The 18,255-nt window shown below is 38.9% G+C and overlaps 1 protein-coding gene across 2 annotated transcripts in view; it reads right to left on the reverse strand.

The window, feature by feature from the left end:
• Positions 1-18,255, reverse strand: part of FHIP2A (FHF complex subunit HOOK interacting protein 2A) — a 34,093-nt gene that overhangs the window by 14,028 nt on the left and 1,810 nt on the right. The window contains exons 2-9 of one of the 2 annotated variants that reach the window (XM_063163144.1): positions 11,748-11,826; positions 9,642-9,811; positions 7,379-7,483; positions 6,908-7,030; positions 4,412-4,450; positions 2,368-2,652; positions 1,309-1,505; positions 35-149 (exon numbers count right to left, since the gene is read on the reverse strand). In XM_063163144.1, the coding sequence (XP_063019214.1) occupies positions 35-149; positions 1,309-1,505; positions 2,368-2,652; positions 4,412-4,450; positions 6,908-7,030; positions 7,379-7,483; positions 9,642-9,811; positions 11,748-11,826 (1,113 nt within the window). The remainder of the gene's footprint in view (positions 1-34; positions 150-1,308; positions 1,506-2,367; positions 2,653-4,411; positions 4,451-6,907; positions 7,031-7,378; positions 7,484-9,641; positions 9,812-11,747; positions 11,827-18,255) is intronic. The other variant, XM_063163145.1, reaches the window with a different exon arrangement.

Consider the following 18,255-nt stretch of genomic DNA (forward strand, 5'->3'; position numbering starts at 1 on the left):
GAATATAGTTGTATCATCTGAATACATTTCAAACCTTTTGTGCTTCTTTGATGAGTTGATCACAGTAGTCAAACCAAGAAAGAAATGAAATCAATGCTCTTTTCCCTGGAAAAGCAGATGCATCTTCTTTGTGGCTGTAGGAATCCAAACTAGAGCACACAGAGAAAAAATGTTTATTTAGTCTACAAGTAGTTGAAGAATCTCAGACTCCATTCTTATTGAACCTAACAGAATAATTAATGACCTACTTGTAATGAAGGAACATTAAAAATGCTTTTCTGCTGATCTTTACGGATCTGGCAGTGCCATCACAAAACAGATATTCAGTGCATGCTGAAGGAAAAAGTGTTTCTGGAGTCAGAAGGGAAAACTGATCACCAAGTCTGTTCTCCCAGAATACACAGACTACAGAAAATGAATCAGTAACTCCTGTAGTCACAGAACCATAAAATGAAGGCAATTGTTCTTCTCTACTCTGTAAGTGACCTCAGGCAAGTCGACCAAAACCACACAGTGTATACCTGAAATAGAGTGTATCTTTCAGAAAGAAACATCTATCTCAATTTAAGGGCTGTAAGGAATAACAAATACACAACTTTCTTTGGTAAAAAACTCCACTGTTTATTTATGCCACAATTTAAAGGTGTGGGCTTTCCCCTTCTAATTTCAAACTCCAACCACCAGAAATCTTGCTAGGCATTTTGCAAATACCTTCTTTTGTCTCAGTACTAACAGACCAGGAGCAAGTCATAATAATGAAGGCAGAGTAGGGAAGATAAATGTTTTAAGAATCTAAATTACAAGCAGTTAGGATAACAGGCATGTATTTTTTGCTTCATGCTAATTACTTATGCAGCAACTCTTTCCTTCTTCTTTTTTCTGCAAAAATTTTGCAACAGCTTGTTAACAAATAGACCCTTCCTGCCCCTCAGAGCAGCTTACAATGCTCACTGTGTACAGTGAGAAGTTTATGCTTCCTAAATCCTTGATATCTGCATAAGAATATTAATCCACACCGGATACTCCAGTGACATCACTAGAAACTGCTGATGTGACCCAGTGGAGAAACTTGCCCCCTGAGGAATTTCTGCCAGGGACTGGCAGGCAGACCTGGCTCCATGTCAGAAATCACAGGTACACTGGACACCCAAAGTGCACCACTGTGCTACAGCTCTATCTCAGCCCTGCCCTTGAGGCTTTAGCCTGTGTGTGTGGGAGTATTTTATACACATTATCCACCTATCAAATTAGTTTCAGGGAAGGGTGTAAAGTCACTTTGAGTATTAAATACAAAAATAAAATTCTTACCCCCAGTTAATTGCCTCCACTGTTTCAATGTCTAAGGGATCCAGTGACTGAGGCAAGGCTTTGTAGAGGGTGGCCAGCCTGTCTGTCAACAATTCACATAAACAAGTGCTTTGAGTCAGGCACTTGGCAGCTGCTGGTTCTGGCAAACTCACCAAAAGCATGAGACCTTCACAGGCCTTCACTGCTATCCGGCCGTCCTGGCAGAAGGGCATGGAAGAATTAATCAGAGGGTGAATGAAGGCCACTGGAAATCAAGAAGCAAACACCTTCCAAATAGCTCTCCATTCCCCCACAGTGTCTGAATACATTTATTTTGTTGCCTTCTCAGCCATTAACTCTAGTGAATTTGGATGCTACAAAATAAATATTCTCCCCTGATTTTGTGTGAAATACAAGAATGCCAGCTGCAACCTTCCAGCTGACAGAACTAGAGCTGTAGGTCAGCTTGAGACCAAGACACCAAATCCTGTAAACTACTCATGTAACAATGATGAGGTAAAGTGGTAGACTTGGTTTTCTGCTCTCGCCACTGCTGCAGCAATTACAGCCCTATCCAAACCTCTTCTAAATTTTCTGAAAGAATCTAAGTCTGAATTTGATGATTGAGTTGGGTAAGACATACAACAGTCTTTTTTAAAAGAAAGCCCACTCCTAGAGATAGCTCAGTGCCATTACAAAGAGAGTGGGTTTGGTTAAGTCAGAACAATTGGAAGTCGTTTTAAAAACATTCTCTTGTGATATATTTAACCTTCTGATTATCCTGTGTAGTTTTTCTGTGAAACATACAGCACCCTATACAAGTTTCTTAAAAAAAAACCACTTATATTACCATCAACAAGTTTAGTATTAATTTTCTAAAACAGTATTTTTACTTTAATCTGAATTTACAAAGAAAATTGCCAATTTACAAGAAGTGCCTGCAAAAACTCTCACTTTTTATAGCTAAAATACAGTGTGTTTATTCACTCCCTCTGCCCACTTCACACAGCATCCAACTATTTCATTTTAACACACAGAGTGGAAAAAAACCCAAAAACCAAATAAGAAAAACCAACTCACAGGACTTTTAGTGAGGTTTAGTAGAGAATTCACTAAATTATAGTCTTGATTTGGACCAGCAGTGGAGGACTCAGGTGATGATGTGACATTGAGTTCATCCAGACTGAAGGAGAGCTCCTCTGGCTGCTGTGGGAGCTCATCCTCCTTCTCCATGAGCTCGGCCCCGGCAGCCCCGGGCGTCTCCTCGGGCTGCCCCGTGTCTGTGCTCACGGACTCCTGCTCTTTGATCATGTCTTCTGTGATTACACTTGCTGATCCTTGGAGAGCCATGGCTTTCAACTTACTCTGCAAAGCATTTTTTGGAATGACACAGCTGAAATTACTGTTCATCCTGAAGCAGGAGTTTACTAAAAGTGATTTTTGTAACATCAACATTTGAAGTAGTCAAGGCTGGATACAGTAACCATGTAAAACCTACAAGGCTGTGGGAGCGTGGGTGTTTCATAAACCTAGGACACTTTTAAATCTGCTTAAATTTCTCTTAAGCCTTATATATTTTGCTTCAAGGCTGAATATGCCATTTACAAAAGGATGGCAGCTTTTTCTTTCACTACTGAAGGCACATATTCATTTGATTTGCCCACAATTTGATAGAGGTTTTTAATTTATCTTATGGGTGGCACCTTTAGAACTTAGCACTTTTTATAAAACACTCCTTTCTGTGTCAAGGCTTCACATTCATCTAATGCCTGAAACTCTATTTCTAGTTGGAATCACCCAAATAAAATAATTCTAAATTTCTTGAGATTTTACCTTCAACAGGAAAGGGAAAGAAACACCTTTTCTGACAGCAGAGTACTCTCAAATTGTGTTTCTCAAGAAGAAAAAATTGAGTAGATTGAATGGACAAAGGTATTAGAAATTAGCATTGGGCACTGGATACTCTGAAAGGTCACAGAGAACCTTCTTGGAAGCTCCAAACCACCTCTTTGCCTGAAAAAAGGCAAGCCATCTGTCTTCCCATAAATCTGTCTCCAGCACATAAAAAGACATTTAAATTTGTGCTCTGTGATACCATGAAGAATCTCACAGAAAGACAAAAACTCAGTGTTCTTCTGGCATAAGTGCAGGTGAGGAATACTTTATTGGAATCATAAATTAGATTGCAGCACAAGACAAGTGAGAACTGCAGTGAGATTATAAATCCAAACGGTTCCCTTCTCTATGATAACACCAAAATTATTACAAATATATCTCAAGCATTAATAATTTAAAAGACTAACCATTTGGGGTTAATGGATTTTAATACAGACAAAGCAGCAGGGACTGAGTACATGACAGTGAGGCAGCAAACTGGAGAGCTGCTGTGAACACTTGCTTGAGGGCCGTGCATTCATTGTGAGGATTTGCACTGGGCATTGGGATGCACTCACAGAACCAATTCCCTGAAGAAGCAAACCAGTGGAAAAAGCAGCAGACTGCATGCTATAAAATAAGGATGCTCTTTGAATGCAGTGGAAAAATTACTGCTTCAGTATGTTTTGGGGTTTTTTTGACAGTGTGAGAAGTGCAAGGCTGGCAAAGCAACAAAAAGGTGTCTGTCTGAACCAAGTTTGCTATCACCAGAGCTTCTGCAGTCCTTCAGTATCAATATCCTCAATATCCTCATCAATACACAGAAATATCTGAATCACAACAGTGACCCTTGCACATAAAGTTTGGAACAGCGTTTCAATCCTGGACTCAACACTGCTGCTGGCACCACTCAAGCTGCAGGCAGAGTTGCTAAAGGGAAAAGCTTTTTAAAAAAAAAAACTGGGCAATATTCTGCAAAATACTTATTTTATCTTACAGTAGCTTATTACTTCCTTTCTGGATTCTTCTACCATTTGAAAGGCCACTGTTTATTTAGTTAAAGCAGTGATGAGAGAACTAACATATATAAATGTATGAATACCCCTAGAAATGTGTCCATAGCTCATTACTCTTACGTTGGCAGGTGACACAAAGCAGTTTGTACATTGAATATCACACAGGCAGACTCTTTGTGTGTATTTAAGCTTCCTATTGTTTAATCATGCAATTCTGCAGCTCAGCTGCTCACCTGCCTCCTGCAAAGGTGCAAAACAGGATCCTGAATGACCTAATAGAAAAGGTTACATAAAACACATATTCAATGCTTTCTAAACAAAGTACTCATGAATTCAGCATTAATGAGAAGCAGATAATATAAAACCACACTTTTGCATTTTTGTGATCTGTAAACATCGCTTTTAAAATCCATGGTAGATGATGGCATGTCTAAATTATAACAGATTTAAAAAGATTTCTATGAAAACATCGTGATATCACAGCTGATGAGAATCTCTACTTAATTTGTGGTGAGACATATAAAGGTGATAATTCAAAGTACTGAAAGTAAAAGTGAATAGTCAAACTATTGTTCATTTTAAAAAATGAAGGCACAAGTATTTAGCTGCTATATTAGAATTTTTCAAGGTCTCAAGAACAGAAATTGAAGCAGAGAGTTAAGTGTCCCTTTGCCAGAAACAATCAGTTGCAAGGAGTATCTCACCTAAGATGAGATGAGGCAAGTTTACCCTAAAACATAACTGAGGTAGAGGTGATAAATAAACATTACAATGTATATTCTTTCTCTCTGTACAAGAACTAGGAAAACTTAGTTTAAAAAAAAGGAATACATTAATACCAAAAAGAAATTAGTATAGGGATCCTAAAGTGTTAAAAAAGTAGAATGAAGTTCTTCAAGTTCTTATTTCCACAACAGACATAACTTGCCCAAGTTATGATAGCTGGGCCATGTAGGCTTATTGGTTAAGCAACACAGGTGAAAGATTTCACCTATATTGATTAATCAATAATAAATATATTTATATAAATTTAAAATATAAACCAGCATTCTATCAACAAACTATTTGGCATGGAATCATACAAAGGAAGTGAGTTTGTACAGACTCAGTTTTTATGTTCGTAAAGTCCTGTATAAACTGATTGGAAACAGTCAAAGAAGGAAGCAAAATTAACAGATACAAACATTCTCTGGAGAGATCCATCTGCATTTCATCTTATAAGTGCTGGAGACTGGAGGTAGAAATGCCACACAGAATTTTGTAAATTTTCCCTTTCATGCATTTGAAAGTGATCAAGTCACAACAGCACCTCTAAGAGGCCAAATGTGAGCAACCAGAATATTCTCTTCTAATGGAACACAATTCTGCACTCCACATAACTGATCTGGAAACAACCATCACAGTTATGAAGACAAATGCTTTAGGCTACAACACCTAGAACAACATTGTGAAGTAACAGGAGCTACAAGAAATGTTTGCCAGCTTGCCAGAACTCCACAGCCAGCATTCTGTGGAACTAGAGACCCCTTGAAACTTGGAATCATCTGTTTCTCCATGTCTGCATTTTAAATATTGGAATCTTGCTATTTTGGGGAAAAACACTAATAAAGTGGTACAAAACACTTGTGGTTCTTATGACTGGGGTTCTTGGGTTTAGTTGCAAGGGCACTATTTAAGAGGCTTAAACCATAGAATTTACACAAATAACACTAAAAGTAATCCTGGTTTAGAATTCTACCATGTTTTGCATGTAATATATGCAGTAGTTTGCTTCTGAGTGCTTTTAATTTTTAAACATTAACTTTTCAATCCTCATACCATTTCTGCTGCTTGTACAACAAGCAGCAGGAACAATGACATACAATGGAAATCAGGATAATACTTAATTGATGTAGAAATAAACTCAAGATGGATTCTTTACTACTGACATGCAAATGATAATCACATACTTAATGGAAAAAAACATCTTTTTGCAGTTTAGCAGTTTCTGCTGTCACAGATCTTGTTTGTGGGAAGCTTGTAAAACAGTCCTGAAGGAATATTTTTCAGCTAAGTATCATGTACTTAATAGAGATTGTGTCACCATAAGAAACAGCAAAGTGGGAGCAAAAGGCATTTCTAAATGGACTTTTATAAACCAATTTTTTATGCTTCTTTTAAATAGGAACAGAAAGTCAGTCTAGAAATTGTTTATCCTCCCACTCTGATTTCATAATGCCACATGTTAAAGGAGGCAGGCTGTCTTGCAGATAGAAGTTGGTGCTGTGCTGTAGACTGTGAGCTGGCACTGCAGCTCCAACATATGTGCCACTACCAAATAAGGGCCCAGTCCTGCAGAACACTCAGCAACCTGCAAGGTTTCAGTGCCCCCTGCAATCTGTCCCTTGGTCTTCCATGAGATGACAAACACAACACAAGAAGGCCAAGGTCTCCCTCACACAGTGTTTTACACTGCAATTCATATCCCTACTCTAAAGGCATTTTCATTGCAAAGGAAAACCTGGGGCAGGTGTATTTGTGAGCCTTGAATGAAATTCCTGTGAAAATCAGATGTATAAAGTCTCTGGGAGACAAAAACAAATTCCAAACAACAAGACTTCTAATATCATGGGATAAAAAATAACAGACTGAATGAAAACTAAGCTATGAATGTGACACCACCAGTTCTCCACTAGATTTTGTATATGATACAGTAAATACACAGTAAAGTTTTGAATTTATTTACTCACCTCAAGGAAGAAGTTGACAAGGTATGGATCCTGTTTCAGCTTTGCACATACTATACAGAGAAACTGAATTTCTTCATTTTCTGTTGGTGTTGCCAGAACCTCACCACACAGCCTGATTAATTTCTGTCACAAAAAGTGAAAAATTAAGACAGAAAGTTATTGCTTTTTCTATGAATAACAGACTGAGTTATTTTTCTATATACAAACTACAATTACATATGAGTATTGACTGAAACATTTGCTCTGGATTTAGACTGCTATGAACAAGTTTTCTTTATTATTTATGACTTGCATTGCAGTGACAATCCCAGACTCCAATCATCAGCATATTATAAAAAACAAACTGATATGGCACCCAAGCAATTTCCTTAATTCACTAGACAATGGGAGAATTAAAGATAACATTAGCTACAGTAGAATAAAAGAAACTTGTTGTGCAAAAATACAGTTTACTTAAAATCTGAACAGTACCTGCACTGGCCTATGCACATTTATGTGAGGAAGAAGAGGTTGCCGAATTCTTCCAAGAAGTTTTGTATAAAAAGCCAGAACTTGCTGTTTCATTCCTGGAGGACACTGAAACAAAAACAGATGAACAACAAAAATAAAATAAATGTGGAGAAAAATAGAGATGTAAATTTTTCACTCAGAATGTGAAATAATTAAACAGCAATAATTTATCTAGAAGTATTGTTTACAGGAATCATCAGTTAACATATTACTTTTATCAATATTAACAGAGATCATAAAAAATCTTGCATCTCATTACTGTTTTCTCTTTCAAATTATTCATGCTTTCAGTTAATTGCTCTAGGGCAAGCTTCTACTAATCTTTCCAGAAAATATTCCGTATCATTACAGTGATAAGGGGAAATTAACTCAGAATTAATTTGCTATGGGTCAGACATCTTTTAAGGTACTGTGCCACAAAATCCAGCAACCCAGTGAGTCAGTACATACAAATACAGAATGATAAACTATAAAAATCTTAATACCTACAGAAGGTTTCCTGAAGTCATGAGCAATTAACCTTAAACAGCTAAAGTGTTTATAAATGCACAGATGGTCCTGGACAAGAGAAAGCTGCTGCTTTCCCTGAGCAGAATATAAATCACAAATATCTGTGGAACAAGCAGACCCCTTGTTCTACTGCCCCTAATGCACCACACCACATGGAAGAACTTTCCTATCTCCAGAAGATCTGATGGTCTGTGGGCCTTTATGCACCTTTGCTCCCAGCTAAATTGCCCCAAACTAATTAGCTAATAACCAATTAATCAACCACGTTCATAAATGCTGTTAATTTTAACCAACATAATTTCCCTCATTTCATGTCCAAATGCAGCTGAGGTGGCAACAGCCTAACCTGGATCTCCTTTCTAACTAATTATCTCTATATTTTTAATCCCTAACCATTGCTGAGTTGTCAAGCAATTCTTTGAAGAGAATGGCAAGATATGTACCATCAGGGCACATCCACAGTAATGTAGTAAGTCCATCTGACTGCTGTGAAAGGAACTATTCATTTTGCACCAGATCCTTGCAACATCTTGCAGGCACTGAACTGTGTGTTTACTTCAGATGTATCAGCTCACAAGGGGCAAAGTGTAAAGACAGGCTGTACAACAATTGCCTGTACAGACATATTTGTATGAGTACAGAGTGACTTCTCTCAACTCTTAGAAACACACTACTAATTACTCATTTCACATATGCCATCATTTCATCTTGGTTTCTTGACAACATTTAGAAATTATTGAAGGAGCTGCGTTTCTGAGCAAGTATCTTTAATACAGCAGTGTTGTGATTTTAAGCCCAGCTGCAGCAGGTATTTTAGCCTGACTGTAGCACAGCTGGTACAGTAACAGGTACTGCAGATCTCTGGCTCTTCCAGAGCAAGGAACATCTCAGGCTCAGCCAGCCACTGTCCTGTATTGCCTGTTTATGTAAAATTGATTAAAAACTCATGACAATGTGTAAAAGACTGACTGAGAAGGAAACCTTGGAGAGCTCCTTTTATCCTTGGAACAGGATAAACCATGCCTCCCTAACTGAGTCTGCACTGTGATACAAAATGTTCTACCCCAAGGGCTGCCAGGCTAATTCACCCCATGATCCACCCAACCCCACACATTTCAGCTTATAAATCAGCCAAGACAGACAGCAATGAGGATGGACCAAGACCATGAAGGTAACTGCATGTGTGCCACAAAACAGACATGAAGAACCAGATAACAATGCCAAGGTATGAAAGCTCTCTGGGGATCCACTCAAATTAATGCTTTCTGATATCAAAGTCTTTCTGAGCAATAGCTCAACACATGCAGAAAAGTTAATCAAAAATTTGTATTTAACACAGCACTTTTCACCCAAGAATCCCCCAACATTTAACAAAGGACAGAGAGGGATTATACTGTCTTGTAGTAGCCAGAAAAACTCCAGACTGAAGAAAAATGTTTCTCCTACTTCTAGTTTCACCATCAGCATTATCAGAGTGGTGAGTTTCACCACTGCCAGCACCTCAGGGGGTGTCTCACACTGATCACACCTGTAAAAGGCTGTTGTTTGTAATATGCTGGTAATATGGTAATATATGTTGGTATATTTGTAATATAAGCAAGCAGCTGTCTGCTAGAGTTCAGTGTCCCACACTACCACCTACTGTAGAACTTCAGTCTCTATCACAACTAGGAGCTCACACAAGAGATAATCTGTTCTGCTGAGAGATACATACATCAGCTTTTCCTAGTGTGTACAGTGTCTCCAAAATCTTGTGATGTAGCAAATATTCCATGCATGGTCCTGTTTCACCCGATTCCCTCTCATTCTCTTCCTGAACTAGAATATCCAACATCTGTTCCAGGTGAGAGGGAATGTTTGTATCAGTCACAGGAGCTTTGTCATCTAAATAAAAGAAACAGACAATTAAGAACAATTTTAAAATTGTCCTCATATTTAAGCTCAGTTCCAAATTTAAGATTTATAAACACGACATCCATTTAAATATTTAAATTTATATACAGTGCAAGTTTTTAACATGTCTTTAAGAAAACTTTCAGAACTGTATCTGAACATGTACACTGGAATATGAATTGGGCAGGTATCTGACCTTGCAATGGGGAAAAGGTGAAGTGCCAAAATTCAAAACATGCAGTAATTACACAGTCAGAAAAGGAAAATTTCTACTGCCAGAGAGAAGCTAAGGGAGAGAAAGGTACAACTCTCAATCTTCTGTTTAGGATGGACTAGGTCTTGATAACTTCCTCTTTGACCCTTCATACAGTATTCTCAAATCTGGCCTCTAACATCAGCTTAATTTGCAGCTGATCAGTTCCTTCATGAACTAGATAACTAAATAAATGGCTTTTCTGTTGATAACAACACAGAAGATTCAAACTCTGTGCTGTTTATTCTCCAAAGCTTTTAAATTTCTCTTTTGTACTTTCGGCATTAAAATTGAATTCTGTCAAACTTTATGAAGGAAAGGGTAAGATGTTGATTTTATTATATTAAAGTCATGAAACTGCAGTGCAGTGGATTTATGCCACTGGAAGTAGGAGCTGGCATTCACATATTGCAAAACTTATCCACACATGAAGATTTTCCTCCTTTATTTTTTTCAGCTGAATGCTACATGAACAACCATCCTAGGGAAATGGTTACTACTGTTTATGCAATAATCTAAAAATAACTTGTCACTTGCATGCAACTGGCAACAAGATCACACAGGGAAACTGCCATGTCAGAATGATTTTGGTCTCTGCCACAAGCTCCAGTTAGCCTGGAGTGTTTTGCTTGAATTTCCTACACATAATCCTGCTCCTACTGCAGAGGACAGAAATATACTCACTGAGTGGAAACTTCTTTTTCAAAACACTTCTGAAACTCTGGGAGAGAGGTCAGCTTTTATTCTGCACCACGTCATTGCAGGTGTCAGTTTTCCCTGCCACCCTGTCATTTCCACCTTTGGAAACATCACATAGTGTTCCAAAAGACGGGTATTTGGAACCAAGGGTCACGTTGCAGTTTTACAAGTAAATATTGATATAAACAAGATCATCAGACACAAACACAGACTCAACAGCTCTTCCAGCAGAAGGTCAGAACTAATAGGCTTGAGGAAAGCATGGCAACATTCATTTTTAAAACATAACTGTTTCATAACTAGGTCCAAAATTAAAAATTTACAGGCTGCATAATTGTTGGGGGAAAAAACCAAACCCATGAAGAGTTTTAAAAAAAGCTTCTTCTTAAAAATAGATATAATGATGAAATATGGCAACTACAGCCATATTTCATAATTACATCTATTTTTAAGAAGAGCAGCATAACATCTGAGTAAGGTTTAATAAAACTTGTCGTCTGTGCTATCAAAATACTTTACACTGAGACAAGACACTAAAGTAAAAATAATTAATACTGAGTACATGGAATCCATCTGTGTCTGGTAAAATCTATGACCACAAAATTACTTTTGTTAAAAATCTTGCGAAGAAAAAGAAAATCCCTGATGCAAAGCAATGAAAATGTTAACAGCAGGGACTGCATTTCTGCAGCTGTCTGTTTAGATTAAACAGAGTATGTGAAGGCAGAAACTGGGTCAGATGCAAAAAGGTGCAGTTCTCTACATGGTACTCAGGAAACAAACTTCAACCATTTTTCATGCCTACTTCTACAGATGGAAGTACACGATATTTTTAATTACTAGTTGTTTTTGGTATTTTGATTAAAGACCTGATTCATATTAGTATTTCTTGATCTTTACTTATTAAAAACACTGAAATTGTGAATTCTAGTTTCCACAATAAAAACACAAACCCAGAGTGCTGTTTCCTTTTACCTGAGGTCTCTATGTAGTAATGGGTGATTGCTTTCCAGTGGTAAACAAAATCTTCTTGTAATGGAAGGGAAGGCGCGAGCTATGGGGAAAAAAAGACATAAAAAAGAGATTAAATTCAGTTTTATCTTAGACTTGCAAGTAAAGTGCTGTAGATACTGCTACAATTGTTACTCTCTGCTCTTTTACCTTTAACAAGGACTGCATTCATTATTCATGGACGAGCCCCATGCCACACTGCCTGCTTGTAAACATCAGTAATAATCTCTGTGATGTCTCTATCACCAGACAATCTATTTGAAGCAACAAAAGCAATTGCTCCTACAGCAAAGCAACACTAAAAATGTATGATTGTATTGTTTAAACAAAATTTTGTCCTGTACAAAAAAACCACGTTCTTTCACATCTGCTCTTGATGTCTTCTTCTTTTCCTGTACACACTGTTCTCTTCTCTCTGTCTGCTCCCTTAAAACTACCAATTAGTTGCTTTATCCAGTTTTTACCATGCCTTTTTTCCTGTTAGCCACAACTTCTTTTAAAAGATCTTTGTTCAGTTTTTAGGTTGGGTTTGTTGGTTTTTTTTTTTTTTTTTTTTTTTGGCTCATAACCAGAGCTTGGCGAGTTGTTCTTTTTTTTTTTTTTTTTTTTTTTAAACAAATATGTTTCTTATTTTATTTCTGCAAGAAAAGGAAGTTTCTTCTTTCCTGGAGGAGTTTGGGATGGCTGGCTGGGTGTGAGCAGCAACCAGGAATACAAGAAGGAAACACAGCCCCCAGGCAGTCACCATCAGCACTGCTCCTTCCCCACAGAGACACAGGTGGCCTGTGGCCCCTCACACCACAGGCAGCCTGTGACAAAAGGACCAAAATCACTTCACCACTCTTCTCTCCAAAGTGAGAGCTGAGACAAGCACTGAATTTGTGCCCTGAATGTTTTGAGCTGGTAAAATCAGGAATCCTATAGGGAAAACCCCAACCATTCAATGGTCACATGAGGATCTGTAGTTATTGAGGCCTAATCCTGCTTGAGGCTTTTTTTTTTTTTTGACCATCAAGTCCTCAAGTCATTCTTTTAAGGGCCATCCTGAAATAGGGGATTATCACTTCAGAGAATGGCAGCGATGAGCCTGTGGGCAAACAGAAAGAATCCCAAGGATCACAGAATCACAGAAATCCAAGGCTGGAAGAGACCTATAAGATCATCAAGTCCAACCCATGTTCTAACTATTCAACTAGATCATGGCAGCAAGTGCCACATCCAGTCTTTTTTTGAACTCTTCGAGGGATGATGACTCCACCACCTCACTGGGTAGATGATTCCAGTATCTGACCACTCTTTCTGTAAAATACTTCCTTCTTAATTCTAACTGGTGTGTCTGTTTTGGAAGGGTAAGGAGCTGAACCATCCTGACAGGATATGGAGTCCAGTCCTTGACAGAATCTCAGTGGGGCTGAAGTTGGAAGGGGCCTCTGGAGACCATCCAGTTTAGCCTCCCTGCTACAGCACAGTCACCTAGAGCTGGCTGCTCAGGAGCACGTCCAGATGGCTTTTGAATATATCAAAGGATGGAGACTCCACAGCCTGTGCAGGAACCTGTGCCAAGGGTCAGTTAACCTCACAGAGGAAGGTTAACTGAAGGCAGATTTCTCCCCAGGAGCTGCAGATACCACATTTGAGTCTAATAACTCTGAACTCCTCTAATGTCTCCCCACAGGGTCTAAAATGTGCTGTGCTGTCTCAGTTCTTGGGCAGACAAGGGCTCAGGGCTCCTATATAGTCTGGTACAATATAGGCTCATATGGTCTTTACTGGCTACTGTTTGTTTCTTTGAAAAAGCCCTGGATGTTTTCCACATCAGTCTTTTCTTTGCCTTGAATTTAATGACACTTAAATTTATCTTGGTAAACTTGTAAAGCCCAGTATATGACAAATATGCCATGCCAAGATAAATGCAATGCTAATTGCTAATGGCCTTTTGCACACAGGACTTTGGAATGCAAGTCTCTGGAAAAAGAGTGGTGCTTGGCAACTATCTCTGCCTCCATCCTGGGTGGAAATGTGCCCTTGGAAATGGCAACCCAGAAATCAAACTGACAGTGCTTATCCTCTCCTTGACAGGCTGTGCACTCACTGAGTTCCATGGCTGGGCACTCAGAGCAGCACATGAGCACAGCAGCTACCACCGAGTATCTCAACACCCCACGCTGCACAAAACCAGATTATTTGGCTGTGACATTTACTAGGTTATTGAAATTCAGAAGAATAACCAAACAAACTGAAGACTGAGCATATGATATTGTGTATCATGCTCTGTACGTCACACTAGCTGCACTTGATGTGTATTTTAAGCAATGTAATGATCCTTTCTAGAAAAAAAAAAAGCTGTATCAAAACCTCAATGCCAGCTGATGAATAACCCAGGGACAACTTTTGAGGAATACAGGCCTCCCAGACCACTCTATTTCCAAAGTAACACATGATAGATAACATTAAAGATTTATCCTTGGCTGATGTGATTTTCCTCTCCACTTCTTCTCGTCTCATCTGCCTCAAGATGAATTTAGTGCCTCTGAGCAGTGCCAGGAAAAGGATTTCACTTCTCAGCACTGTCAATAATTTATCCACCATGGGAGAGAACTGTGGATATAGACATTCTCCCTCCCAACAAATGCCTCTAGGGACTCTTCACAGAGGTGAAAAAATAATTCAGGGACAGGTCCTGCCCTTTCAAATTAAAACACCCAGTGATTTCAGAGCCTTCTCTGATCAGGACTGCAAGCCAGACATGGCAGAGATAACATTAGCATGTTTGTGTACCTGGGCAGTGCAGCCTATTGGGAACACACCATCAGCACTGACACCAACTGGAGATGTAACCCCAACAAAATTATTTTGAGGTAGGGGTTTACTGATCAAAAAACCCAACAAAAACCCACAAGAAAACAAGCAAACAAACAAACATAAATAGAGCAAAAAAACCCAAAAAACCCAAGCAGTCCTCCTAACTTAGTTATTCAGACATGAAAGCAAGGTCAAGACCAAGACCAAGATCCCAGCTCATTTGTATACAAAGCCAAGCACTGGAAAGCATCAGGAACCTGTAACACTTGGCTGACATGCTTTAACCCTACTAGGACAGGTAGTACTAGTATGAGGTTATAGTTCCTATTTTAGGATGAATCATTAGCTATCAGCTGAGATGGAATACATGTTACAGCTGCCAGCCTCAAAAACCACTTTATGGTGTAAGTACTTGTATGGAGATTCTGAAACAAACCACAATTCCTTGTGAAGGCCATGAATTCCTGCTACTTGTCTAATCTGAAGGAGTTACTTTAAAAATGCAGTTATTTCTTCCTGTTACATCACCTGCCTAGGGCACAGTGCTAATAACACCAAGGTTGTGGGTTTGATCCCAGTATGGGCCATTCATTTAAGAATTGAACTTGATGGTTCCTGTGGGTCCCTTCCAACACACAATATTCTGTGACTCTGTAATTAATCCTCATGTAATTAAGCATGTTCTTAGTGATTCCTAATCTCAAATGAAGTTCTCCTTTGCTGAGGAAAAAAACACAACATGATCTTCAAGGCTGCAGTGTAGATGTTGGTATATGAAATAGCTAAAATTCACTGAACAGTACTGAACTGCAGCCCACTGGAGCAGGCATTGATTAGCAAGATCTTCCTTCTGGTGCCCAGCTCCAGCAGTTGGGCTTCCTGGGAGTGAGCTGAACCTAACACATGCTGCCTTATTCTTCTGGTGATAATATGTAACAAATAATCAAAGCCCACTCCTTTCAGGAAAAGTGCTATTCTCAGGAGAGCTACAGATCATTGACCAGATGTACAGTCTGCTCATGACAAAACCTGCCCAAAATACAATTCCACATTGTTTTCCAAAGCATACAGAATTTGTGTTTAGGCAGGAAAAAAATAACATAAAGAGCAAAGAAACTTATGTATATTCAGTATTTAACCTCAAATATTTTGTGCATGTAAAAATCATTGTCACATTTTTCATGTACACTTTTCAGAAGTGCAATTCAATACTGGAAAGGATGGAAACATCAGAAGCTGGTGATATGCTTCAATATCTTTAGGGCAAATTCACAAAGGAAAGAGAACACTGTATAAAAAAATAACAGGTACTCTCTGGTCAGATGCCAGAGTAAAAAAAAGAGTAGAAAACTGGGTCAAAGAGAAAGGAAGGGGAAGTGCATGCACACTGCCCTGACTGACACAGTCACTTGATGTTTTTCTTCACTCTTACTACTGTACCAGTGTGAATGGTCTGAGAGAACATGTGAAAAAGGAATAATGCTTCAAGGTTTACTCAATCTTCAGTTGATGAAAGCACAGAGTTTATAACGGCCACTGCTCTCACATATAAAATTAAGACTGAACATGCTTGCAAGTCATGCATTAAATTTTGTCATCTAATTTGTTAATAGCACAACATTAAAACAACAAGTAATGTAAGGTCATTACATCCAATAAAGTGGGTTCAAGAGGAATAAATTCTGTTCTAATCAGTTATGCAGGTCATGGTTTTGGAGCACTGCCTGCACCAAGTGACTTGGTTTCTTTCAAAGCTGAGTTTTGCTTCAGAAGCTACTTGAAGGTATGGTAATGCACCAGTGTCAGAGAGACAGTGGAACAACAGGCTGGTAGAAAGGGGGTCCTGAGAATCTGCAGCAGACACCAAAATCTGCATTCATTCCATTGCATGGTACAAAACATATTCCTGTTTGACAGCAAATTGCAAAATTCAGGCCAACCAAAATTATATTTTTCCTGCAAGGTACACAGCTCAAGAACATCCCTTGAACTGACTACTGAGGTTGAAACATCCAAAAGCCCAAATCAAACACAAATGAAAAAGTCCTTTGAACACTGAGTAGCCACTTCACAGACAAGCTATTTTGTCTAGGGAAACATGAGTGAAAAGCACAAGATAAGAGCAAAATAAGTCTAACTTGCTGCTTTGTTATTGTATACTACATTTTGTTGTTGCTGACAATATAGTGCTCATGGACAGCCCTTTGGGATGAAAGGATATCAGAAATGCATAGCAAAGAGAAAACATCTTGAGGACAAGCCATATATAAACTGTCACAGATTTGATAATATGAACCCCATGAAGCAACAGCATTTGTATTCTGCCCTGAAGTAACAGAACAAATTCAGCAGTCCTATCCACCATTCTCACTAATACATCCAACACATCCAACTGAATTTAAGGATGCTCTGTTGGCAGGGTAACACAGTGGTGCTTGCTCATCTGGATGCTGCAGAGAAATCCAAAAAGAGAAAATATCTAAAATATAGGCAGGATTGACATTAGATAAGAGGTGGCAAATTCAATGCTAATGAAAATCAGGAATATGGTTTCAAACACTTGGGCAATTTAGCCAGAAATGACTGAAAGTTTTGAGTTATTCAAAGAGAATCACAGGATCATAGACAGGCTTGGGTTGGAAGGGACCTTAAAAGACCTCCTGGCTCCAACCCCACTGCCATGGGCAGGACATTTTCTACTACATTTCTACATTTGGCCATGGTGTTTTAAGCCCCAAACAGGCTAATCTTGAACACCACCACAAACTCTCTGGGGAAAAACCTTGGAAAGGGAACACCACAGTAAAAAGCAACTGATCCCTTATGCTTGCCTCAAGCACAGTCCTGTCACAAGGGCAGTCAGTCCAGGAGTGACACACTGACAAGTCAAAGGCAAATACTGCCATGTCTATCAGACTGCCAACCTTTGGAGCTCCTGTCAGAGTTCAGAGGTATGGCACACTGAGGCAAAGATAACAATGATTATCTAAGAGCACAGGAACCCTTACTGTTTAAATGCACCCTCTGAAGCCTGCAGGCCTGGGGGCCCTGAGGCAGGGCAGGAGCATTACAGAAGTGATGTGCAGGAGAAAGGACAGGGCAGAAGGGCTAGCCAGACCTTTCTGATTTAAGGAAGTCCCACGCATGAAAGCTAAACCCAGGCTCTTAAAGTGTATTCAAGTGTCCAGCTCAGCTGAAAACTCTACAGTTGCAACTCTACCTACTCTGGGGTAGGCACCCAAAACTTTTGAGAACTGATACCTTAATTACTAGTTCTGATGCTGATATTCAGGGTTAAGAATCCAATTGAGGCTGCCCACGTTACACTTCCTCCCTAGCAAAAACAGCAAGGAAAAAATGATGCTCCAAATTCTCTTGGTTCTGAAAACAGGCAGCAACAAAGTGGACTGAGCTAATATTTAGTATTTACAACAGTTGTTGTAAACAACTTCCCCATAGCAAAGCTAAACAGATCACACCTTATTACCACAGGGAGAATGAAACAACTTAAAGCCACATACAGCCGCCAAAGTGGTGAAAATTTTATATTTCTCTGTTCTGTCTTTGTATTAGTGGGTCAAACTTATAAAGAAACACTCTTAGTATCTTCCTGCTTTTGCAATTCCATGTTTCATTCCTGGTACTTGTCACAATCCTGTAAATGCATTAG

Source organism: Melospiza melodia, chromosome 9 (genome assembly GCF_035770615.1).
Source record: "Melospiza melodia melodia isolate bMelMel2 chromosome 9, bMelMel2.pri, whole genome shotgun sequence".
Taxonomy (NCBI): domain Eukaryota; kingdom Metazoa; phylum Chordata; class Aves; order Passeriformes; family Passerellidae; genus Melospiza; species Melospiza melodia.